We start from the raw sequence: 25,607 nt of genomic DNA on the forward strand, positions 1-25,607 counted from the left end.
CACCCCATTGGCCATGGGGGTGGTCAAACCACCCCCATACCAGCCATGAGGGTGGCTCCAGCCACCTCCTTGGCCAAAAATGGGGTGGTTCGACCACCCCATTTTGGTCAAGGAGCCATCCCGATCGGGTTCTCCTTTTTTTTCTTTTTTTTTTTAATATTTTTCATTTTCTTTTTTTAAAAAAATAAAATAAAAAATAAATAATTTCAGTTGGAATTATCCGGTTGTTGGTTGAGGTGTGGGAAGTGAATAATTTAAGTTTTGTTTTTGAAAATTGTGTGCATTTTGACTGAGCAGCCTGCAACTATCAGATGGCACTGTAGCTGGAACAGTACCGTTCCAACTACAGCGCCGGCCCCGTGCTGTTGGCAAACAGGGCCTAAGATCACTAGCTTCAAGGCGAATCCTAGAGTCGGTGTTCCCAACTGTGACAACATTGAAGAAGAAGAGTAGATTTAATTATTTATGATATTAAGCCACAACCCTAGTCCCTATGCCTAGGCCCTAATCACATCAATGAAAGACATTCATAACCTCATCATCATGAGTCTTTTTTAATTGTCGACAAATAAAATCAAACGGGCTGGCTCCCATGATCTTCCTATAAGCATCCCCATTCCTCTACTTCCCTTCCTTTTACCATCTGCTTAGGAAAAAAGTACAAATAAAAAAATTTAAAAAAAAAATTTAAAAAAAAAAGGGAGGCCAGGCTACCCCCATGCCTAAACAATCTTCAGTTACATGATCTTTCTAATCGATCAATTACCCTCATCTGAAAGTCCCCTTTCCACACAACTTTTCTTCATAAACTGACAACATCAAAGCAACCAATGTCCAGCAGAGACGCCGTTCTATTTTACTTTATTTGAGCACAGGCACTCTGCGGACCTCTATCGTGCACAAATTCATTAGGAGATGGTGAAGAAGCTCATCCGCTTCTTAGATACAAAATAGGCCACCACCTCTTTGAGTACATTATTCCATTTGCAACATCAAAAAGGGTACTGAAACTTAAAATTCTGTTAGGTTGCCAACCCAATGGCAACATATCCGAATAGCATTTGAAAATGCTTTGTTCCTTTAGTCAAGAACAGACACAGGCAATTCCAATGGAAAAATTATACTGAAATTATTATATATTAACCCAGAAATTACAAAAGTCAAACATGCACTGCAGTAACTCGGTTGACAACATGTTCATTGTTCCTCAACTAGTTAAATAACAACAATTGATGTAATCAAAACCAAGTAGCATATAGATTCTCACCTAATGCCATACCAAAACTGGTGAACAGCAACAACATAAGAGAAAATAGAGTAAACTGGCATCAATAAGTAACATCGCCTGGAAACTCATGTTAAGCAAAAATCTCAATGAACCCTTAAACAGACGGACCTCCAGCAAATTGTCAACATATCCAAATCATTCGGCTGAGATCCCACTGCCCTCATTGATGCCCTCAAATTTTGCAAAAGCAACTGCAAACCAAAAAACAATCCCAGTGAATGTCTAGGTACCAAAAGATGCGTGTGATTATAATCAAAAGTGTGAGATATGAAAGAACCAACCTATTTATAATTATGTCAATCATCCAGGTAATAATAGGACCCAGCCGCTTTCTGCTCCCTGTCTTTGGTTGACTCCAGTTTGTTGATTCTAGGGCGAAAATTAGTTGGGTCCCTTCTAAACGTGATATCCAAATGCTGCATGCCATGCAAATTGTTGCATCAGTGAGAATTAGAGTGCGCAGTCAGGCGCAGACGGGGGTGGGGAGAGAGAGTTAGAGAGCACAATAGATCTTTCTTATTTTATTATTTCTTGGCTGGGTAAAGCACAACATATGTGACACATTATTTGGTACAACAGGATTTAGGGTAAACTATTATTATTTAAGATTTCAAGTAAGCATGGCAAAAATTAATACGAGAGAGTGGTAGCAAGGACGGAACCAGGATGTTTATCTAGAAGGCAAGATATAATTCTAAAATAAGATCTAAAAAGTTGTACTTTCTAACAATTGAATATGACTAAACATTTGAAGTTCTTATGCAACTGTTCCAAACATCACCAGGTAGTGTTGAAAACCCAAAAATATGGCTTAAGCTGCATTCAATGAACCCATTTTAGTAATTTTTTTGCATATCTAAAATTTTGAGACTTTCATCTATAAATAACTTAAAACTGCTATAATTTTGGAAATGTTAATTTCTAAGAAATATTAAAAATACGTAGATACATAGTAAACACAAGAAAAATGAATGAAAAGGGGGAAAAAAGTGAGAACAGCGGGAGCCTAGTAAAATCAGAGTATATAAAGCACTGTTTGGTTGCTCAGAAAATATTTTTCATTTTAAGACTGGAGGAAAAAACTGAGATTGGCAAAATTATATGGTTCAGCTCAAATGGATCCTTTACTTTTTAGAAAAAGAAAATGTTACCAAGCATTTCAAAAACCATAACTTTCAGAACTTTCTTCTAAGTCTCTTTCTCGCTCCCCCAAAACACCACAACATACGTTCAGCAGCCAAAAAAGAAAGGGAAAAATGGACGAGACAGAGAGACCATGCTGGTTTTTAAGAAAAAAAAAAAAAAAGGATAATGGGGGTGAGGTGGGGAGGGGGAGAGAGAGAGAGAGAGAGAGAGAAGGGGGCAAACAAGGAAAACAGTTGACACTTACAGATAAGAAGAGATTCATCCCGGTCAACAATGACTGGGGACAATTTGCAATACAGTCAATTGATGGCTTCCCCTCATACACAATAACTCTATCTGCCAGATAAGTAGCCATTATAAAATCATGCTCAACCACGAAAGCAGTTTTCTTTGCATGAAGGATAAACCTCTTGATGACTTTTGAAGCAACTATACGCTGCTCAGAATCAAGATATGCACTTGGTTCATCTATCAGATAAATGTCTGCAGGCTGCATAAGTAAGGCCATACATTAGAATACCTTGAAATAATCACAAGAAACATAATTTTGACAGTCAACATGAAGCAAAAGGGAAATTCTCCATGTCCAAGAATCTATCTCTTATTCTTTTTTTCTTTTTTTTCTTTTTTTTTTTTGATATCGGGGAACCTCTAGAAGGCAGGGCTCTTCAGACCCACCCCTACAAAATAAACCTTGGTCCCGTGCATCGCACCCTCAGGAATTTCCCTACATGGAACTGGGTAAATCGCTGGCATTTCACCAAGGGGTGTGGCCCCAAGGGATTGTTTGCACCCAGGAGATGTTGAACCTTGGACCTTGAAGGGAGCAAACCTCCAAGACCAGTCTATCTCTTATTCTAGTTGCACTAACACAAACTCCATTAACAAAATTTACATTGTTTACTGGAAAACAAATCCAAGCAGATGACTACCACAGGGAATTCACTCAACTCTAACGATAGTTTGAGGAATGACATTAAAAGAGTTGCAAGAGTTGAAAGCAGAACATACTTGCAATATAACTAGCCACAAACGGTAAAATAAAAGGAATGCACAGCAAGATATAAACTCTATTCATGTTTTATCGTACAGGTAAATGACTGATTGCAATAAAAAAAGGGGGGCAAAAACAGTTGTATACATGCTTCATTGTGCAAGTGTATGAGGGAAACAGTAGAGTGCACAAGAGAGAGAATGAACAATGTACAAACAAGTACACAGCTTTAAGAATCAAGAACAAAGCCCGATGCCTCAATATTTAGAGGAATGCTAGGCTTACAAAATATTTTATAAAAAAACTCTTACAAAGTGATGTGGCACAACATGATTGAGAAGGAGATAAATCTAAATTTTGAGAAATTAAATCATGTTGTGCCACATCATTTTGTAAGAGTTTTTTTTTTGTAAAATATTTTGTAAGCCTAGCATTTCTCTAATATTTATACAAACTCTCACAGAAATCAGAATATGACCCAGTTAAAACTAGTTACCCACACACACACACACACACACCAACAAAAAAAAAAAAAACAGAGAGAGAAAGAGAGAGAGAGAGAGAAATCAAGAGATACAGATATCTACAACAAAATATTGTCTACGTCTTTTCTTTCCCAAAAAAGACCACATAATGACTCATGGGGCACCTGGCCTTGCCACTTAGCATCCATTAGTCATGAAGGAATCAAGATTGATCTACAAGATATTCTCAAGAACTGATACCAAACAATCTTTAGAGGATGCAGTGAACTTAAATGTCTATAAACAACTACAGAATCAAACAGAAGATCGTATCCACTAGAGATGGATGGGATCCAATCAATCTAGTTTAGTATGTAATTAACAAGTTCTATAACTAATTGTACAAACCAAAAATCTGCTGGGTATGGACCAATCCCTTGCAATCAAATTATTAATAAGAGCAGGATAATCTGATCAACCACAATACTAGCGGACGAGACAAACTGAGAGGCAATTAAAACTTCTGAATTCAAGACATTTGTAACATCCCTCTTCAAGTGGTATGATATTGTCCGCTTTGGGCCAAGCCCGCACGGTTTTATTATTGGGTTTACCCCCAAAAGGCCTCATACCATTTAGAGAGAATATATTTCATATAAACACATCATCTTTTCCATGCCCAGGCAATGTGGGACGTCACAATCACCCCTTCTTAGGACCCAGCGTGCTCGCTGGCGACCCTCATGGGCTTGTGCACGCTCCCCCCATCTCAGGCTGAGTTATAGCTCTGATACCATATGTAACATTCCTCTTAAAGTGGTATGATATTGTCCGCTTTGGGCCAAGCCCGCACGATTTTATTATTGGGTTTACCCCCAAAAGGCCTCATACCATTTAGAGAGAATATATTTCATATAAACACATCATCTTTTCCATGCCCAGGCAATGTGGGACGACACAACATTAGTTTTAGCTTTTATTAACTCAAAAGCCTTTTAACATGGGGAGGCAGCCACTTAGGCTCTAAAATTTATCCGTCTCCCAACAATTCCACATTACTTCCTAAGTTTTCTGTGCAAGGCAATCCTGAACAGAAAACCATTCATCATTGCAGTAAGATAATGACATAGCTAGCATCCCCATACAGCACTAATCGTGAAAAATAAAATAAACAAAACCATTATAAATAACAAGAGAGAAACCAAGCAGACCTAGAAAGAAAGGAAAATATCACTACACCAATAACAACTCAGAACTTCACTCTCAACTAGCCACCAAGCTAAAGACGGGAATATCCGCTACTAGTAAGGTGGAATCAGCATCACCTCAAACCTTGAAGGCTAAGGAGAACCCATCAAATTATAATACCAACATTATGCTAAATATATATTCCATTCTTAAAAAATGAGCAATATGCCGATGGGACAATATTAGCTGATCAACAAAACAAAACAACTTAGTTGTATACATTTTACCATAATCAATAGAAAGTCTACAACGAAAAATGATTACCTTCCCAAGGCATAGACATAATGCAACTCTTTGTAACTCTCCACCAGAAAGATTCACAACTTCTTGATCCATTAATTGTTCAATAAGTAGAGGCTTCATCACATCTGACACAAACTGAGGGTGCATGTATGAATCACGAATTTTTTGATGTAGCAGGTGCCTGACAGTGGATTGAAATCTCGGACTGATCTTCTGGGGCTTGTAAGAAACATTAAACTCGGGTATCTCGACGTCAGAATCTTCTACAGTATCTGGTTTCAGTAAACCAGCCTGCAGATTTGCCAATAGGACAACTCATCATCTTAAGAAGCAGGTGATCTGTAATAACTTAACAGCTAAAGATGACAAAGAACACAAAAGTGATGAAAAAGATGTATATATACCAGCATACGGATAAATGTTGTTTTTCCTGTCCCATTCTCACCCAGCATCACAATAATCTGAGAATCAGTAAATTCACCCTCAATAACTCGAAGCTTAAAATTTCCTTGAGTTTTGCTCATAGTTGGGTATCTGTATCGCGCATATGTCTCAATCTCCTCAGCACTTTCCTGAGGAGTCTCAGCAACCTAGAGAAGGCAAAAAAGTAAATGAAAGAGTCCAGCTAAACTCAAAGGGCACTATATCACTAAAACTAATGGGTTACCTTAAAGGTAAGGGATTCATCCCGGAACCTTAAATTTTCAGTTGGAACGAAACCTGACAAGAAGATATTGATTCCTTCTCTGACTGAGAAGGGAAGAGTTACAACTCCATATGCTCCCGGTTTCCCATATAAACAGCAAATGAAGTCCGATAAGTAATCCAGGACGCTAAGATCATGCTCCACAACAATTACATAGCTGAAAAACATAGTTTAAATAGTATGATTATCATTCTTAAAATACATGAATACAAACAATAAAATTTCCAATATTAAGAACAATAAAAGACTTGAGAAACTAAAACCTATTAGGCCTGAGCAAAGATCGGATAACTTGAGCAGCTTTTAGCCTCTGTTTCACATCAAGATAGCTTGATGGTTCATCAAACATATATATCTCAGCATTCTGTACAGCAACGACGGCAATGGCAAATCTTTGAAGCTCTCCTCCAGATAAATCTCCCACATTACGATCTATAACCTGGTTCAGCTCAAGATCAACGCAAAGTTCTGACTTCACATCTCTCTCATCCTTTTGGTCAAGCACCTGCCCTACATTGCCTTGCACTGCTTTTGGAATGTGATCAACATACTGGGGCTTTATAATAGCCTAATGAAAAGAAATTATGCATTCTCTTAGTAGAGTGAAAAAGGTTAAACAAAGGTATCTAATAGCAAACCAGAAGACAACCCACAGAATGATCAAAATCATGAGATCCACATTTGCACAACATTTTAAATTTAGAAGTAAACTCTTAAAATAACTTCCCATACTCCATTGTGCATCTAACCAGTTAAAACTTGTTCATTATTACCATTTTTCCATCAATTAAAATTAAATATTTTGCAGCTTTATGAAGTCCAAGAGTTTGGTACAAGTGAGCAGATACAAAATTAACCAGATTAATGCAACCATTAAATTAGAAAAACCAAATTGCCTTCCTTGTCTCAATAAAGCAAAAAATGAGAGATTTTTTTATGATAAGTAATCAAATTATTATTAAAATGCGTAAGGTGCCCTCAGGCACAGAGGAATATAAAAGAGAAAACACCTAGCTAGCTACAAGGAGAAAATAGAACATAGAAAAAAAACCCTAACTAAACCCTAAAGAATATAGAAAAATAATAATAAAAAAAAAAAACTCAAGCTCCTCCACTGCCCACCCAACCACCCTCAAAACAACCCCTAGAGAAAACAAAGCTACCACAGAAAAAACCCAAAAAACCATCCAAAAACCCTCAAACAAACACACCAACACAAAGCCCGCTAACCAAACAGCCCGAATTCAACTACTTGGCTTGGCATAACCCAAGACAGCCCGAATCACAAACTAGTATGAGGAGATGTTGAAATTTTAATAAGGTGTGATTTAAGCCCTAAATGATTTATTTGGGGCATGGAGACCACAGTACAACTCAGCATCCACCCTATGGTTCACTGTGAGCTGATAAACTGTTTTGTGCCTTCTTTGTTTTGTTTGTTGGGTTTTTTTTTTTTTTTTGTTGGGAGTGGTAAGTCTCATAGACTGATAAATGCAAAAATACTTTATATAAATATTAAAAAGTTCAAGAATTAACTATGTCTATGCCAGAGCCTGTGTCCTAAAATTTGTGCACAGCCTGTCCCAAGCATATTTGGTCACTTTATATGAATGTTTCCTTTACTGATATGAGAGGACATGTGGCCAACTGATTAGTTGATGAGGATCTACAGCCAACTTCAATTTTATTGGGGGATCTGACAGATCCAATAGTAACTGATGTCACATTAATATGGATTCAATCCAAGAAGACTAGTAGAACAACCAGACTAATAATAAATATGGGAGCAGAAACGCTACAGCTTAGCATCGTAAACTACTAATTAATAGTGATACGAACGTAAATGTTTTCCTCATTCACTAAGGCAGGACATAATACATGTAAAAGAACATCTCTAAATCAAAAAATCAAAAAGCCACACCTTCAAATTGTCTTCAAGAATACGAGTAAAATAATTCTGCAGCTCAGATCCTCGGAAGTATGTCAAGATTTCCTGCCAATCTGGAGGATTCTAAAAAAGAAAAAGAAAAAAGTCAAATACAGTAAGCAATGTAAATGCATCAAGGAGCAAGCAAGGAAATAATACTTAAGAATATTACATTGAAACGACCCAGGTTTGGTTTCAGTTTTCCGGCCAAAACTTTCAGGGCAGTGGACTTCCCAATGCCATTAGTTCCAACCAAGCCAAGAACTTGCCCAGGTCTTGGGACTGGTAACCTGTTAATGTAATTTCTGGCTCTCTCAAACTACAGAAAAAGAAATCCACCATTTTCCAAGAAAGCAGTGGAAAACTAACCTGTGCAATTTAAAAGTGTTGGGACCATAACGATGTGTTGTGTCTTTGTCCAGATCTTTTGGCAAGTTGATGATTTGAATAGCTTCAAATGGGCATTTCTGCATCAGCAGATCACTTGGTCATATCGATAAATTCCATTAAACACAATGGAACCAGAGCACAAAAACTAAAACGATTTACATACCTTAACACATATACCACATCCAATACACAATTCCTCAGAGATGAAAGCAATCTTAGATGCTGGGGTAACCTCAATACAGAGTTTACCTGAAGATATACCCAAAAAGGGTAAGAACACTAATATATCTACCACCAAAAGAAGTGAATATATACACCAAACTCCATGTCAAAGGTAAAATAACCCCTAAAGAAGCTTATTAGAAAGTAAAAGAGTAAAGACAGATTTCACTGACACACTAACAAGGAAAACGCAAACGCAAAAATCCTGAAGCTCATTCTGCTAGCCATTATCACATCATACATACACAAGTCCCAGTTGAACATAAAATAACCCCATAAACCGCTAGCCATTCTCGCATGAAGATCGGAAGCCCCTTATTCTTGACCATATCATGTACTGCCAATCCATAACTCATAATTTAAACCCTTTATCTACTGAACTACAGTAATCCTTAATCCCAACTAATTGAGGTCAATTAATGAAAAAATTCATGTACTAATTAAGACCGGTACATGTATCTGTTTTTTCCACTCTATTTCAGAATTAGCCTGTAGACCTGGTCCCAAGTTCTGTTATTCACTCCCCTCACCTATCTCTTTATCCTATCATTCTTTGATACTTCTACCCATGTTATTCTGGGCTTTCCTCTGCCCTTTTTCACTCGTTCAACTTGATCATCTCTCTTCCCCATTGGTGCAATCGTTGAACTCAACATCCTGATTTACACAAATCAACTTATCAACATATTTGTTCCTTAATAGTCCAACCTTCTTCATCATATACATAGATTATCCATGAATTCGGTATCGGCCTCTAAAGGAGGAAAATAGTTTTATTTGTTGGAACCCTCTGATTTACATCCCAGTATCAGCTAAGCTTTCAAACCTTAGGTTTAAGACTCCACATGTTGATGTTAACAAGTTCCCTGAGTGCAAGTAATTCCATTCTTCCTCTCTGAAAACTGGAAGTAGCAGATTGTGACGGATTTTATTTATACTCCAATCCAATGCAGGTTCAGAATTAGCCTATAGACCTGGTCCCAAGTTATGTTATTCAGTTCAACGCAGTAAAGAAAAACGAAGTTCTTTTATAAACATATATAGAAAAATCAATCTCCAAAACTAAAACTCTCTCCCAACAGAACAGGAGCAGCTTCTGTACCAAAAAAAAAAAAATTTCTTTAGTCATCCGTACATTTTGCTCTCTTTGGCTAAAGTTTAACTTCGTATAAAAACTTGCGTAGCAAAAATCTTCGATTTTCAGAATAAAAGTAAAACCTTTGATCACAGATGACAGAGAAAGCATTTCAACAACTAATTAATTGATTCATAAACCCATCATCTTAACTAAATTCAGAAATTATAATCGACAATTTGCCAAAAAAATAAAAAAAAAAAAGATCGAAGATATCAATTTTTCGAAAAATCAATCGCATAGCGATTGAAAAAAAAAAAAAAATATATATATATATATATATATATATATATATATCAAAATTGAAAGAGAGAGACACAGCGTACCGGTTTTGACAACAGGGCAACTCTTCTTGCATTCCTGGCGGCACTTCTTGGGCTTACAGCGATCCGAGCTCACTATCGCTATACGCGTCAGCCGCTCCGCCATATCTCTCTATCTCTTCTCTCTATTCCTTTCACCGTTAGTTATTATAAACTCAAATAAAGCAAAAATAAAATTTAGGCAATTTGAGGAATAGATTTAGGGTTTCTTAACCGATGAATACCTTCTTTCCTTCGATTTGCCGAAAATTGGAGAGAGAAGAGGAAAGAGAGACGTGCTCTGGCGTTCTTTGTATTCAGCGTAGTGCACACGCACAGAAACAACTAGGGTTTGCTTGTCTGTCTGTCACCCAACCCGATCCACTCCATTTAAACATCCGGGTCTTTTGATTTGGTTTTTGAAGTTGGGGCTTCGGTAAACACAAGTGTTCTCCTTATCGAATAAAGTTGTTTTCAAATGATGTTTTGTTATTAATGGTGAGAAATGTGTTACTATTTTATGAAACGACACATTACTGAAAAATTAAAAAGTATAGTATTTTTCCTCAATAAAAATAGATTACACGTTTTTCGTACAATTTTTAAAAAAACTAAATCATATACATCTAATTATTGATTTTGTTCTCAAGAAGTAGTTTAATCGACTGAGACCACGTCTAATGAAGTGAAAATTACTAGTTCGAACTCCCATTTTCCTCTTATGCGGACATATCAAAAAAAAAAAAATTACTAATTTTTAAGGACAAGAAAATAACAAATAGCAAATCGTAAAAATTAGTCATTGAATTGACTTTTTTTTTTTTTTTTAGTAATGCAAATCAAATGATTGATTTTTTAGAAAAATTATATGAAAAAAAAAGAGAAGGGAATTGGAGTATTCTAAAATAATCTAAAATGTTATATTTTACTCAATGAAGATTTGTTGAAACTGGTGGCTCATATTAATACCAGTGGAAGGTCACGTAGACGAGAGCGAGAGTGAACCTCGTGATAGCGACGTTCACGAAGCTAGAGATTTCCTTAATAAGTCTGTACAAGTAGGGTTTAGGGTTTTTTCTATATATATATATATATATATATATGTATGATGTAACTCTAAATCATAAAGAGTAAAAATACAGCTGTCTTTCTGTAGACGTAGGCAAATTGACGAACCACGTTAAATCTGTGTTTCTACTCTCTCTCTCTCTTTTCGATTCCATATTGTTCATCAATTATTATCCATGGTAACAACAATATTTAATTACATTATTTTAATGTAATCTAAAATCGCTGTTTCAATTTCTGAAATTAACAAATATGTATATGGTTCTTTTCATTATACAAATTGTCATATATTTGCACGGTTGTACAAGTGATTACAATTACCGATTATTACCTCTAACCTCAATAATTCACAAATCTCTATGCACGAAACAAAATTGTTACCAAAAAAAGATATATAAAAAATAAACTCATAAAAACATGAATATCTAAATCTATCATAAAGATAGTTAAATATTCAAACTCATTGCCAAAGTTGATATAAACATCGACAAAGATACCAGATATAGATTTCAAAATCACGAACTTTACATACAAAATTAAAGATGCATTCTAGTATATTATATAGGAAGATGAAAGAGAGAAACAAAAAAGCCTAACAAAAAAGCAACGAGGAGGAAAAATAGTGATATGAGCCGCCTTGTAGGCAGTAAGGCCTTGTTTGTTAAACAACATGGCAACACGACACTAATCATTTATTTTAAATGTAAAAAATAATAATAATGATTGGTATATAAAAGTGAAAATTTTTTGTTTTGTAGTAATTTTTTTATTTGAATAGTAGTAAAAAGTGGTATAAAAAGCGAATGATGTGATATAAAAAGTGAAAATGTTTTGATAATTTTTTTGAAAAAATGAGATAAATAATGTTTAGTGGAATGGTGGTGTTTGGTGCTAAGGGTGCTCTTAGCAGCTTCTTGAACTCGAGGAGGTACTTATGGTAATCGCTCTTCATCTTGAGGTAGAAGACCTTGGAGTCGCGGGAAAAGGCTGAGGGAACAATTGTGGTACCTAGCATTACTCAAAATGAATACACTAATAACTTCATGAGATCAATCATCCTAGAAAACAGACATGTCATCCCATCCCTGGTGAAAGGTTTTTAAATCTGGTTGATAAGATAAAAGCGGGTTGAGATTGGAGCAAAGTAACATCAATTGGGCTTTCTATAGAGTGGAGCTTTTACAAATGTTGGAGCTTCGGAATCCATACATTAGGCGCACCCTATATATGTATATATTTGTGTTACATGTAAAATATTTTTTTTTAAAAATTCGTTTGCAAGCCTAACATAATTAGTTGGAAAATTGGATCCGGGTATCTTATCTCCTGTACCTTCTATTGGTACTTATCCAGATGGACAATTATCTCGTCAAACTCTCTGCAACTAACGCTATGGGAAAGACTAGCTAGAACTGGTAATGATTCCGTGAGACTAGAAAGGTTAACCAGTAAACAGCTCTACACGGCAAGGAGAACAGCAAACGTTATACATCTCAACAGGCATAGATGATCTGTATGCGACATATAATAGAAGAAACATATATATATATCGTAATTATGTCAGCCTAGTACTTCCGCAAATACTCGCAACAGAAAAGCATACAGAAGTATGGTTTATTTATACAAAACCAAGATCAGAAATTGTCTTATAAAGTCAACAAGACTGAATTCACCCACATAAACGGGATCACTTCCACTTCTTGAACTTCCCCCCTCCATACATTCCACCATGCTTCCCATGCTTCCCGAACTTGCCATGCTTGAACTTGCCGCCGCCATGGTGCTTAAATTTTCCATGATTCATGTGGGAACCCTGTGGATAGTGGGAACCCTGTGGATAGTAAGAACCCTGTGGATAGTGTGAGCCGCCATGGCCAAGCTGGTGTGAGCCATGGCCGAGCTGGTGAGCACCATAAGCAGCTGCTGCAGCAGCAGCACCCCCAGCTAACAATCCCCCCATGCCATGTCCTGAAGAAAAGAATACAAGGATCAACTTCTCCCACAAAATCGACAATGACACAAAGAAAAGCTTTCCACTTAACCGAGGCAGCAAAAAGACAATCTCACAAAACATTCCTCAACCAACACAACCTCTAAATATCAGGAGCCTTATGAACTCAGGGCTACAGGACCTAAAAGAGTCATTAACACTCGATCGGAACCATTTTTGAGGAGACCAACTAACCAACACTTGGTTCATGTGAAAACAGTCAGAAGGAGGACATATTTGTGTAAACTAAAAATAATGGATGTGCTTTGAGAATGCAGATAACACATTAACACCCAACTGGTATTATGCTTGACTACAATGACCAAATTTTCTTGAGTAAATGCTACACGCTCCCATTCTCTGTGGTAATTTTAAATGGATTGTGAGAGGGGGAGTATGTGTAGTATTTCTCAATTTTCTTTCACGGATATAATATTTTCAAATAGCTGAGACTTGTCAAATCTTGCTTGGAGAGTAAATATGGGTAGCTAATTAGTTAATCCACTTGGAATTTGGTTCTTACATTTTCAAAATTAGGGACGAAATTTGGATCTCATACCTGACTGGTGTGGAGCAGATGAGCCGGGATATCCAGATGGTGGGTAAGCACCAGGAGGGTACCCTGCTGGTGAGTGGCCTTGAGGTGGGTAGTACCCTTGCGGCGGATAACCTTGTGGCGGGTATCCTCCTTGCGGAGGGTATCCTCCTTGTTGTGGAGGGTATCCTCCTTGTTGCGGAGGGTATCCTCCTTGTTGCGGGTATGCTCCGGGAGGCGGAGGGTACTGACCTGGAGGATATCCAGAGCCACCAAGATGACCAAGGTGTGAGAATAACCCTTTGTCAGATTCATCATGCTTATCCTTTCCACCACCCATGTTTTATCAGCAAAGGACTGATGCAGCCAAATCAAAGAGAGGTTAATAAAAATGTTACGCCATGTTTTGAAAAAAACAAAGACAAAAAAAGGACAAGATCTGAAATATTAGAGAGGCCTACAAACATGAATATCAAACAAACTGTAAGCTATGACTATGATGCTGGAATATTATGCCTGGCCACACCGTAATATAGGCCAATAGCGCTTGTTTAGAAAGAATATCAAAGATTATATATGTTCTCATCTAAAATTGGTTTACTGATCTTTGCGGGTAAAAGTGCTTAATCAACCCTCCTTCAGGTGAGAATCCCTTTGCATATGCTTACACAATTAAAATTTTGAAGGAGGAACACAGATAGCTTGATATTAAGGTTTATGATCTTAAATATTCCTCCGACATTCTACCCATCTTTATGCATTTAGGAAATAACTTGAGAGCTTCAAATGAAAACAAAAAAAACGTAATCTTGATCAATTCACAACCACATAATTCATATAGATCCTAATGCAGAGGTTTTCTGCAAACCCAAAATCGATGAGGACCTTTTTAATATACGGGTGACCTAGGAAGGTTGCGTATAGCGTGAAAATAAATGGTCCATTCGATGCAAACAACAAAGACATAAATTTACACAACAAGTTCAATCTCTACGATCGGAAATAGCCTAGTGTTCCACAAATCTGACAAAAAAAGACAAACAAACAAACAGAAAGAGAGATCGAGAGCGCTTACCGATTGTTGATTGATTCGAATCGGATGAGAGAGAGAGAGAGAGAGAAAAGAAGAAGATGTCAACTAGGACTTAATGGAGCAGCATTACTATATTAATGAGAACGCGGACGCGGAATGGACGCGCCCAAGGCATATATTTTGCGCGCCACCAACGAGAATAACACGACACGTGGTCGCTATGCATAAAGTCGAAGATATCTTTTATTATTATTATTATTATTTTTCTAATTTAATAGTAGGCGAAGATATCTTAATCCCGAAGACAAGATTTCACCCTAAAATTTCTCTATTTCAGTTTTATTTTTATTTTCTTCGATAATCCATGTTTTTAGATAAATATAGATATTGAAATTAGGGTTAAATTCACTTTATCCCTGAAGTTTCAGAGTTTTTTTAATTCGAACCTCAATGTTTAAAAATTGACAATGTACTCCTCCTAATGTTTCAAAAAATTTTAATTCATACCCTCCACGTGGAATTTTGATGCCCCCTAATCTAATTTTGTCATCATTAAAATCTATGAAATTACGTAATTACCCTCAATTTCATAGATTTTAATGAAGATAATTATGTAATTTCATAGGTTTTAATGAGGGTAAAATTGAAATAGAGAACATCAAAATTCCACGTGAGACACACGTAGGATGGTTTCCGTCCAATTAGACAAAATTAGTAACGGAAGGTCTGAATTAAATTTTTTTAAAACATTAAGAGAGTACATTGCAATTTTTAAACATTAAAATTCAAATTGAAAAACTCATAAAACTTTAAGGAGTAAAGCGAATTTTCTCCTTTAAATTATACATTGAAAACGCATGCGTTATTTCAGTAAAACTTACTTTTTAAAGGGTGTATTTTATTTTTCTGTCATACAAAGGTAAAATAATTTTAATTTTAAATGTTTTGTTATTTTTAGTAGTAAGCAAAAAGATTGGACAAAACAAAAAGCACAATTGTCAAATATGTCTTTTAACTTTTTGCATGCAACATCCTTTTCTATGGGTTTTCTCTCAAATGAACTGAGCCATACTATTACTGTCTATATATAATAAATAAATATATCATTGATAAATCCCACAACACACAGACTTCCATTAAGATATAATGATTAATAGAAATGGATAGAATGGCAATTAGTTTACAAAAACGACGGCAGCAATCCATCATGGTTCGCGAATTGCACAAAAAGAATACATAAACTTGCTTTATAGCATTGTCATGTTATTTCCACCATCGCTTCATCTTTAAAAGGTATGTAATACACGTGGTATGTACACGAGACAGATCAAATCACAGAAGAAGAAAAAAAACTTTCTTTATTTCTGGTGGTTGCTTGCACATTATATGGCCTCATAGAGAACTCGGTGCTCCAAAAGCTCTGATAAAATGCTCCTCATTTTATCAACTGAAACAGGTTTGAGTATAACTCCATTAATACCAACCCGCATGCAGTTCTCCTTTGTGACCTTGTCTGTGTTTCCGGCAAGTGCTACGATAAGCGGCTTTTCGTGTCGTTTCGAAAATTTTTCACGTATACCGACAGCAAGCTCGTAACCATCTATGCCAGGGGCACACACATCTACGAATACCACCTGATGTTCATGAGACACAGCACGCAAGCACTCCTCACTTGAGCTTACACTTGTCACATCACATCCCAAGTGCATAAGCAGTCCCTTTGTCACTGTCCTGCTAACCCTGTACATTACAAAAATACAATTCAAGGCCTTGGCTGGTAATGGTTTTCTGTTTTCAAAACAGTCAACAAACAATTTTGAACACAAAGCACTTTTCAAATGTGGATCCAACCAAAGAAAAAAAAAAAAAACACTTTCTCTCACCTTTATATCACATCAAAACACTTTCCAACCCATTATCAAACATATGCGTTTTTGTGTCATGCCTGCGATATAGATAAGCTCAAATGCAAACTTGATGTTCTAACACTAGATGCTCTAAAAGTCTAAACAGGCAATATTTGTAAAACAAAGATCTCAATATCTAGGGTGCAAAAAGGCATCAGATAGTATCTAAACCCTCACTATTTCTTCAGCCTGCCATCACCATCAACTGCAAAAAACTCCATGCTTCAAAGTTGCCACATTAGCAGATTATCATCAGCATCAGTTACTTTGGAATTGAGTAGCTCTTTCACCTAGCAATCAGTAGAGATGATTTGCATAGAAACTTAAGCTCGAAATAAAATAAGCTACAGTCCATCTTAGCTTAATATGAGCCAAGCCTGAAGAAATATGGAACTGAGATTATACACCAAGTCCTAGATATATCAGCCAAACATGAATCATTGCAAAAAGAGTCCAAAACTACTGTCTGAACATCAGTTACAGTTACAACCTCATGAAGAGTGGTTCTAAATCCCAAAAGATACCCAAATATCATGATTCACATGACTCAAATATTTTATTAATATGCAAAATGACAAGTGACAAAAACATAAATAGCACAGCAATTAAAACTCCACTCTTTTAACTGACACGCTCCAGTTTAAACTTTTCATGATATTTCACTGAGAAATTATTTGACCAGCTCTAAACTTTTGAAGGAGGAAGACCATATTATTGGCAAAAGTTTTACTATGTGAAATTTGAAAAACAATTTTCAAGAAAAGGTTTTATGTTGAAACAACCAGAACCTTAGTGTTCTTTTTTTTCAAAGAAAAAAAAAAAAACTCTTTAATTTGAGTTGTTGAGAGAATCATGCTGTCTAACATATACATTGGCATGAGACATTTGCTTAACCCAAACCCGAGATTGAGGTCAAATATGACATATCCCAAGTATCAGCATTAGTTAGAACCCAGTTACCAAAACACCTGATCTCGAGTGTGAATTGGGTTTATTTCGAATGTGTTCCTGAAACAGAGATGAAAACTAATGGAAATTCTAAGGAAAATGCTTTGAGACACCAAGAAATCATTTCAGTATCCCCAAGAAACTTCACAAGTTTTAACAAAAATAAACACAATTTTCCTTAATTCTCAGAACCAGATTAAATTGCTGGCATCTTGTTTCCCAATCCATTTTCATCAACTGTTTTAAGAATTGTAACCATATATTTAAAGTTGTCTTAGTCCAGCTTGTTTATACCCCTGGTTAAAGAGATAATAATGTATAAACACCTAATAAGGTAGTAACACATTTCAACACGGAAGTACAAAAGATGGCAATGCTACTGACCCGTTATCATCCATAACAAGAACTTTGAGCCCTAGAAAGTTTGTTTGACCATGATTTGCTGGCACTTTAGGTACGAAAGGAAGCTTAGATTCATTAGATTGCTCTGGAATTCCTAGTTTCACGATAAAAGTGGCAATACATCCCTTTCCAAGACCTTCACTTTCAAGCCAAATATGTCCCTCCATAAGATTTACAAACCTGATCACACCATTCAAAAGGAAAAAACATTACAGCTACATTTACATATGAAAAAATATATATTTTTACAGAACTCAGTTATGACTCTGCAAATACTGGAATGGCAAAAACAGGCAGAGATTACTATTCAAGCTGACTGTATAACCTAACAAGCTAAACATGTAAGAACTGAAGAATAAAGTACCTCTTACAAATTGCAAGGCCAAGTCCGCTGCCACCAGAATTTGTAGTTGCTTGTGATTGAGTTTGCGAGAATTTGGTAAATAGCTTAGGGATATCCTGGGGGCTAATTCCTGATCCTGTATCTTTCACCTACAATTGAAGAGAAAAGGTAAACATACACAGCTAGCTTTTAACATAAAACAACTAAGCATCCTCAGACCGAAGGATTTCAATAGAGTATTGAACAAACGAACCTGTACACGCAAATAAAAGTGATTATCACTTGGCACAAGAAAGAAGTCCTGTGCACGAGAATCTCTTAAAGATTCTGATTTAGCAACAAAAGCAGTGATTGAGATGCTGCCCTCTTTAGAAAACTTCACAGCATTACCAACAACATTTAGGATAGTTTGCATAAGGCGTTTTTCATCACCTACAGCATACACTGGCAAGTCTTGTGCTAAAGTTAATGTAACCAACAGCTTCTTGACGGATGCAACAGGCTTGATCAAGTTAAGGACCTGAGATGAGAAAAATGGACCTTACTACAACAAGCATCTAAAGATATCCATGTATATCATAACTTTTTAAACAATAAAAGAGAGGAGAGAGAAATTCATGTATATCCTAATGTCACAAGCCTATAAAAAAGAACTAATATTTGGCAGAAATTGATAGAACTACCTCCTTAAATACAGAATGAAGGTTAAAAGTTCCAATGTCAAGTTGAAGGCTGCCATCTTCGAGCCTCGAAAGATCTAATACATCATTTATGAGAGTAGCCAAAAGATTACTACTCTTTAATATTGTTTCGACCATCAAGCGCTGCTCAGGTGTGAGCTCAGTTTCCTGCAGCAAGGAAGAAAGTGCAATGATTGCATGCATGGGAGTTCTCATCTCATGGTTCATAACCGCCAAGAAATCATTGCGGGCACGAATTGCTGTTTCTGCTTCTCTCCTGGCCAGATCTAGAGCAACATTCTGCTCCATAAGAAGATCCCTTGCCCGCATTGACTCTTCTAATATTGCAGCATGTGAGAGAGCAACAGCCACCTGGCCCAACAGTAAAAATATATAAATGAGCACTTTATAACAGTATTGTACCATTGTGAACCCTAACAGATACCCTGTCTTCTTTTAGTTGCAAGTAATTGCCCAATGTCCATGGAATTACGTTTTATTACTATATTCTCTAACAATGTTATTGGTGTCTATTCACATTTCATGTTTATAGCCACCACACCAGAAGTTATGTAGAAGTTGCCAAATAGTGTTATTATAACTTCAATCTGTAACAGATTCCATTATAAGGACTCAGTGGGTGTATTACACTTCAATCTGAGGGAATAGGAACTCGGCTTCTCTGAGATCATAGTTATATGCTTCACGGTATGTGGGCAGCTCCATAATAAACAGACATGTCATATGGTAACTTTAGGTCTTCATTCTTCTTCTTCTTCGTCTGTTTCTTCTTCTTTTTTTTATTATTATCATTCCTCTTTTATACCTTTGTGTGTAGTAGGATACATGCTTTTGTTCTTTTAATACAAGTTTTAATTACTTTTAGATTTAAAAGAAGAAAAAAAATTGAAGTAAAAAATACTAGGACAAAGAGGGTGACTGCAGAAGTTTGATGATCTTTAGGTGTGCTTGATGGTTTCAATCTCACTGTAGGGTCACCAAGATATCACATAAGAGAAAATAAGGAAACACTTAGTAACCCACTCAGCCTACTTCTCTGATGCAGATCAGATCCCGTTCGCACACCCCCTGGTAATGCACTCAATCTTGCGATCGAGCGCCCACCTGCGCTCGATCGCACCTGTAACTGCGCTCGAGCGCACACGGGAGGCTTATGTTATTTTTCCGCATTTTATTATTTCTAGCCCACTTTATGTTGTTGTGTTATTAGGGTTAGAGTTTTGAAAGTCTTTATTTCGTTATTTTATTAGGTTTAGGATTTTGGGGGTATTTATGTCATATTTTATTAGGTTTTGGGTTTTGGGCTATAAATATATGCCTATAGCCTCCATAGAAAATCAGTTGTTGTTTATTATTGATTTTGATGAATATGAATACTTAGAGTTGAGTTTCTTTTATGTTTTTTCTTTAAACCTTAGATAGTACCTATTGTTTTAAGAAGATTTCTTTGATTACTTGATAGTCTCAAGATCTAGAAATATATATCCGCTGCTTATTGATGTTCTTCGCTGCAGCCCACTAAGTCACGCTGCATCAGTTGATATCAGAGCTCAATTATTTTTCATGAATGGGGAGGAGCAACCGCTTTGCAGACATGAACGAGGTGCACGTGCACACGGAGGCAGCACGTAAGGAGCAACCGACGATTCGTTTGCGGCACATGGAGGAGAGGTTTGGTGGTCTAATCGTGCGGAAGAAGGGGCGTGCGCACACCCAACACGGGGTCCCTACCGATCACTTGACCGACATGGATGGTCTGAGCATTCGTTATCGTCAACCAAGACCGTGGTACCCGGGGGCGGGAGACAAATTTATCATTGAGGGTGACCCTGTCAATCCTTATGCGAGGCGCGGGGTGCGGAAGAAATTTCAAACGGCACAAGCCCATGCTATATCACGGGATGCAGGCGTCAAGTTTGACACCTAAAAAAAAAGATAGAAAGTCTGGAAAAAAGAGGGTGCCTAGGGAGGCGACGGAGATGACGAATCAATCAGCGATTCGTTGGCAACGCAGAAGGATGATGTGGAGATACTGCGGAAACAAATAGAGGCCTTCACGACCCGAGTTAACAACATGGGTGGCCCCAAAGTTTGTCACCATCAAACAACTCCACGCTTTGTGGATAAAGATAATGTGGTTGTCGCTCGTAGGGCGCAATCTCAACGACGGAGGGCATGGATTGAGACGGAGATGCCGCGATAGGCCAACTTGACCATTATTCGCAAGCCTCAAATCCATCAACCAAATCCATATTCTGTGGAGGAGGAAAGGGAATTTGTAGATGAAGAGTTTTAGGAATCCAAGTTCATTGATGAAGAGTTCAGATATGAAGATGTTGAAAAAAGAAGAAAGACCCACGGAGGAGCACGAAAAAGATGGGTTTTTTCCCATGTTTGGCGGTCTCTATCCTTAAGAAGACGACCCATTGGAAGAGGAAGAACCCACGGTTGACATTGGCGATTATGAAGAGGTTGAAGAAGACCTTTAAGGTGAATTACCTGATTTTAGTGATGAAGAATTAGGTTATGTTGATTTCCTTGGTGTAGACGATATCTTATCCGATTCTCAAAACAATGATTGTGGTGAGTTTTATGCAGATAAAGAAAATTATATGCTCACAAGAGAAACAATGGTTGACCCGTTCTTGAGTATTTTCATGGCACGTGGAGGGGAGAAGGAACAAGAGAAGTACGGCAAATCCGAGATATTGCAAAGTGGTGTTGTGGGGCTTTCATGACAACCATCAAGGTATTTCGATAAAGAGAGGCGTCATGTTTATTTTGGGGTGTTGCCTTGTTGTGATTTTGAGAAGGGGCAAGTGGAATGAGTTGACTGGGCATCTGAAGGGCCGTGAAAAGAACCGACCGAATTCGAAAACGAATTCTCTCCAACCTGGGGAGAATGATGCAGATTAGATCCCAATCGCACACCCCCTGGTACTGCGCTCGATCATTGAGCGCCCACCTACGTTCGATCGCACCTGTAACTGCGCTCGAGCGCACATGGGAGGCTTATGTTATTTTTCTGCATTTTATTATTTTCTAACTGACTTTATGTTGTTTTATTAGGGTTAGGGTTTTGGGAGTCTTTATTTCGTTATTTTATTAGGTTTAGGGTTTTGGGGGTATTTATGTCATATTTTATTAGGTTTAGGGTTTTGGGCTATAAATATATGCTTATAGCCTCCATAGAAAATCAGTTGTTGTTTATTATTGATTTTGATGAATAAGAATATAGCAAGACTAAGTTCAGACCTGATCAGCGACTACTTCAACCAGCTCTAACTCATGAACATGCCATTGCCTTGCACTATCTGAGGGCAGCATCAAGACCATCAAAGCATAACGTTTTGTTGAGAGCTCTGGCCAATCATTAATTTGGAAGTTAGAGAGATGTAGGAGTGGGACACGAACAGCAACAACCTCCCCAGGCATGTGCTTTCCTGCAAGAGGTCGTAGCCTTGCCACTGGACAATTTGGTGATATTTTTACTGCACGGTTACTACTGAAAACTTGATTGATCACAGGAAGATGAATAGGCACGGAATGTCCAACTGGGTTCTGCTGACGGAGAGTGTACGAGAGTTGAAGCTCCAATCCAGTACGTGTTGGCATCCACAAGGCACACTCTTCCAATGCCAAAGTTCTACCCAGTTCAACAAGAGTGGTTTTCAGTATGGTATGTCGATCAAGAGTGCTTCTGATCTCATGGGTCAACATTCTCACATGACGACCCGTTTCTTCCTGCGTACGAATCAAGCCCATTTCTCTATCAAGCTCTGCAGCCTTGTTTTTCAAGAACACTTCTCTGGTTTTAACACTCAATAAATCAGGAATAATATGTACAAGCATGAGGGCAGTTGCACATGACACCACTGCAGTTAAAACCTTTGCAGCAGTCATTACTATCGCCACAGTTCTCGAGTGCGTGGTAAAAGTCCATAAGTTAATAAGGTGCGTTGCCCCACATAGAACTATGAAAGCACCAAACTGAACAAGAACCCATCTATATGGAAACACCGCAGATTTCTTGACAAAATAGATCAGCTCTAGAGGGATAGAGAAATAAGCAAGGGCAATGAAGAAATCCGATATATATTGATACTTCATCAACAATTCATCAGCCGGCCATTGTGGCTCAATGCAGTTACACGACTCCATCATAGTGACTGAACCACCTCAGCCGAGACTACCTCTTTCACATGCCTACAACACAAGTATAGAAACAAACTTAAATTATTAAAGCAGACGCGATACAGCACAAATACATGCATATATAAAAGCTTTGTTTTTTTTTTTTTTTAGATAAAGAAGAAAGGAACTTCCAATATAAGAAGATACTGTTGCTGCAGGTGGAACTAAGGATTCCTGATGAAATTTCTCCCAGAAAATGTTCATGAATATTTGAGCATTGGGACTTTAGATAGAACTGAAACGAATTTGTTCTTGGGAAAGTTCTTTTCGGCCTTAATGCAAATGGATAGTTAATAGTTTAGAAAGTTGATGTAAATTCTATACTGCCTATTTAACAGATTCAGGAAAGTGTATAACTTTTACACCCAAAGCGAAAACCAAGCAGTGGGAGAAAAAAAAAAACTATTTTTCCAAGTAAAAGAGGAAAGAATAAGCAGAAAACAAAGAAGATTAGGAATGATGAAACATCTCCGAGATTCACCCACCCAAAAATTATCTGAGCACCACACAACCTCACACAGAATCAAATCAAAACAAATAAATCTTTATAATAATTTCCCCAATTAGTAAGTTCACTAGCAATAAAACCACATACAAAGGGACGCCCATAAGTACATACACATATAGACACACACAAGAATACCGAAAAAAATAAAAAATAAAAAAAGAAGGTAATCAGAAGGGATGTTATCTCTTGAAGGCAACAAAAAGATCTGATCATAAGAAATTTGATTCCTTACCAAAGGATAGTTCAGTTGAAGAAAATCGCCAGAAAATTTTGTGGGTCGTTCGAATTAGTAGAAACGGCGGGTCTTCCGGCGATGCCCCGCCGGAATCCCGTGATGGGAAGGCATGAAGGGGGCCGGCAGGCGTAGCTGAAGCTACAGAAGGCCGGTCCTGGCCTCGGGAATGTAAGATCCAAAGAAAGCTTCAGTTTATGGAGAAAACTGGTCAGTTCCGGCGATGCAAAAGGGGTAGTGTTGTGCGTGTGTGTGGGGGCAAAAGTATGGAAAAGGAAAGGAGAAGAAGCGGAGGAGGAGAAAAAGGAGAGTGGGGGTTCGGCGTAAGTATTTTTTTTTTTTGTTAGATTTTAATTACGGATTCCCGAGATGTATTAAATACGAGTTGAGCACAGGCTGCACAGCTGACTGCTGTGTGAACGATCAGTCATATGCGTTTCACTTTCACATGACTATCGTATTAATGAAGCTCTGGGATTCAATGCACCAGGACTCAAGTCTAAATGAATCCACTCAGACGAAAAACAACAAATAATAATAATAAAATAATATTAGATACCAGACTTTTCTTCAGCTACTATTTTATTTTATCGTGGCACTATTAACCTTTGTTATAAAAATAAAAATTAAAAATAAATTAACAATAATATTACGTCAGCATAATAATATAATTGTAAAATAAAAGTATAGTTTTTAGTGTTCCTTAAAAAGAAAAAAAATAAAAAATCTAAATGCACTAAGGTTGGTCAAATAATAAGTGAGATGAGACAATACAAATTTAAATTTTTTCTTTTGGTAAAGTTATTAGAAAAATGTTAAAGGCACAACTATTTTGCACAACTTTAAGCCAACTTTTGTCTTATTTTTTAATTTAAAAAATAACAAAATTAAAAATAAAAAAAGTTTCTGAAGCAATAATTTTTATTTTGGTTATTTTTTTTTGTATTTAAAAAAAAATAAAAACTGTATTTTGCTTTAGAAATTTTTTATTATTTTTTAATTTAAAAATAACAAAATTAAAAATTAAAAAAGTTTCTGAAGCAATAATTTTTATTTTGGTCATTCTTTTTAAAAAAATACCAAATAAAAGAAGGACCAAAATAAAAATTATTGATTCAAAAAAAATTTTAATTTTTAATTTTATTATTTTTTAAAATAAAAAAAAATAAGAAAAAAGTTGGCCCCAAGTTCTGTATCATTATGATAAGCATCAAACAAAAGTTATTATAATAAGCATCAAACAAAAAGTAAGACTTGAAACACAGCATAGAATGGTGAATAACATGAGTTTTTAGTCTAAAGTAATGTTATAGTAGTATGTGATTCTAAAATCAAAAGTAAGCATGGCCTTTTTATTTTTTTTAAGCAAAAAATGTAGGCCAGGAAGACCAATTGTGGCTATCCTATTTGAACGTGACTATAGTAGCGCTTACTCGCTGGGAGCTGCACAGGATGGACCTAGATAGTGGAAACCTCAGGCGTTTCCTCAAGTCTGACTAAGCCATAGCTTGACCCAACCCCGTCAAAGCATCAATAGGAATCAAAGTTGCTAATATTAATTAAGCATATGTGAAGATTCTCCATTATAGAGATTCAAATTCACGCCCTAGTACATACCTAACCACTTTAGAGATTTCCTTGACATAGGCTGATTGGCAAATTAAAGTTATAACCCCCACCC

General features: G+C 36.8%; 3 protein-coding genes across 4 annotated transcripts; all 3 read right to left on the bottom strand.

Moving 5' to 3' along the window:
• Window positions 1–1,104: 1,104 nt before the first annotated feature.
• Window positions 1,105–10,463, bottom strand: LOC132173815 (ABC transporter E family member 2). Of its 2 annotated transcripts, none has more exons than XM_059585428.1 (13): window positions 10,311–10,463; window positions 10,090–10,211; window positions 8,570–8,655; window positions 8,386–8,483; window positions 8,189–8,306; window positions 8,011–8,100; window positions 6,353–6,657; window positions 6,051–6,246; window positions 5,788–5,973; window positions 5,405–5,674; window positions 2,679–2,924; window positions 1,570–1,704; window positions 1,105–1,479 (listed from the first exon to the last, which is right to left on the bottom strand). In XM_059585428.1, exons 2-12 carry the CDS (start codon window positions 10,190–10,192, stop codon window positions 1,585–1,587), a joined length of 1,818 nt encoding a protein of 605 aa, XP_059441411.1. In that variant the 5' UTR covers window positions 10,193–10,211; window positions 10,311–10,463; the 3' UTR covers window positions 1,105–1,479; window positions 1,570–1,584. The 2 variants fall into 2 exon arrangements, with proteins under 2 accessions (XP_059441411.1, XP_059441412.1); XM_059585429.1 differs by having other exon boundaries at window positions 10,090–10,217.
• Window positions 10,464–12,658: 2,195 nt separating this feature from the next.
• On the bottom strand, window positions 12,659–14,845 carry LOC132174799 (glycine-rich protein A3). Its single transcript, XM_059586479.1, has 3 exons — window positions 14,734–14,845; window positions 13,683–14,015; window positions 12,659–13,101 (listed from the first exon to the last, which is right to left on the bottom strand). Exons 2-3 carry the CDS (start codon window positions 13,996–13,998, stop codon window positions 12,821–12,823), a joined length of 597 nt encoding a protein of 198 aa, XP_059442462.1. The 5' UTR covers window positions 13,999–14,015; window positions 14,734–14,845; the 3' UTR covers window positions 12,659–12,820.
• Window positions 14,846–15,797: 952 nt separating this feature from the next.
• On the bottom strand, window positions 15,798–24,384 carry LOC132173461 (ethylene receptor). Its single transcript, XM_059584965.1, has 7 exons — window positions 23,927–24,384; window positions 22,248–23,198; window positions 18,975–19,343; window positions 18,545–18,811; window positions 18,313–18,440; window positions 17,931–18,128; window positions 15,798–16,431 (listed from the first exon to the last, which is right to left on the bottom strand). The coding sequence occupies exons 2-7, from the start codon at window positions 23,154–23,156 to the stop codon at window positions 16,074–16,076; spliced, it is 2,229 nt and encodes a 742-aa protein (XP_059440948.1). The 5' UTR covers window positions 23,157–23,198; window positions 23,927–24,384; the 3' UTR covers window positions 15,798–16,073.
• Window positions 24,385–25,607: the final 1,223 nt, after the last annotated feature.

Source organism: Corylus avellana, chromosome ca3 (assembly GCF_901000735.1).
Source record: "Corylus avellana chromosome ca3, CavTom2PMs-1.0".
In the NCBI taxonomy this organism is placed as follows: Eukaryota; Viridiplantae; Streptophyta; class Magnoliopsida; order Fagales; family Betulaceae; genus Corylus; species Corylus avellana.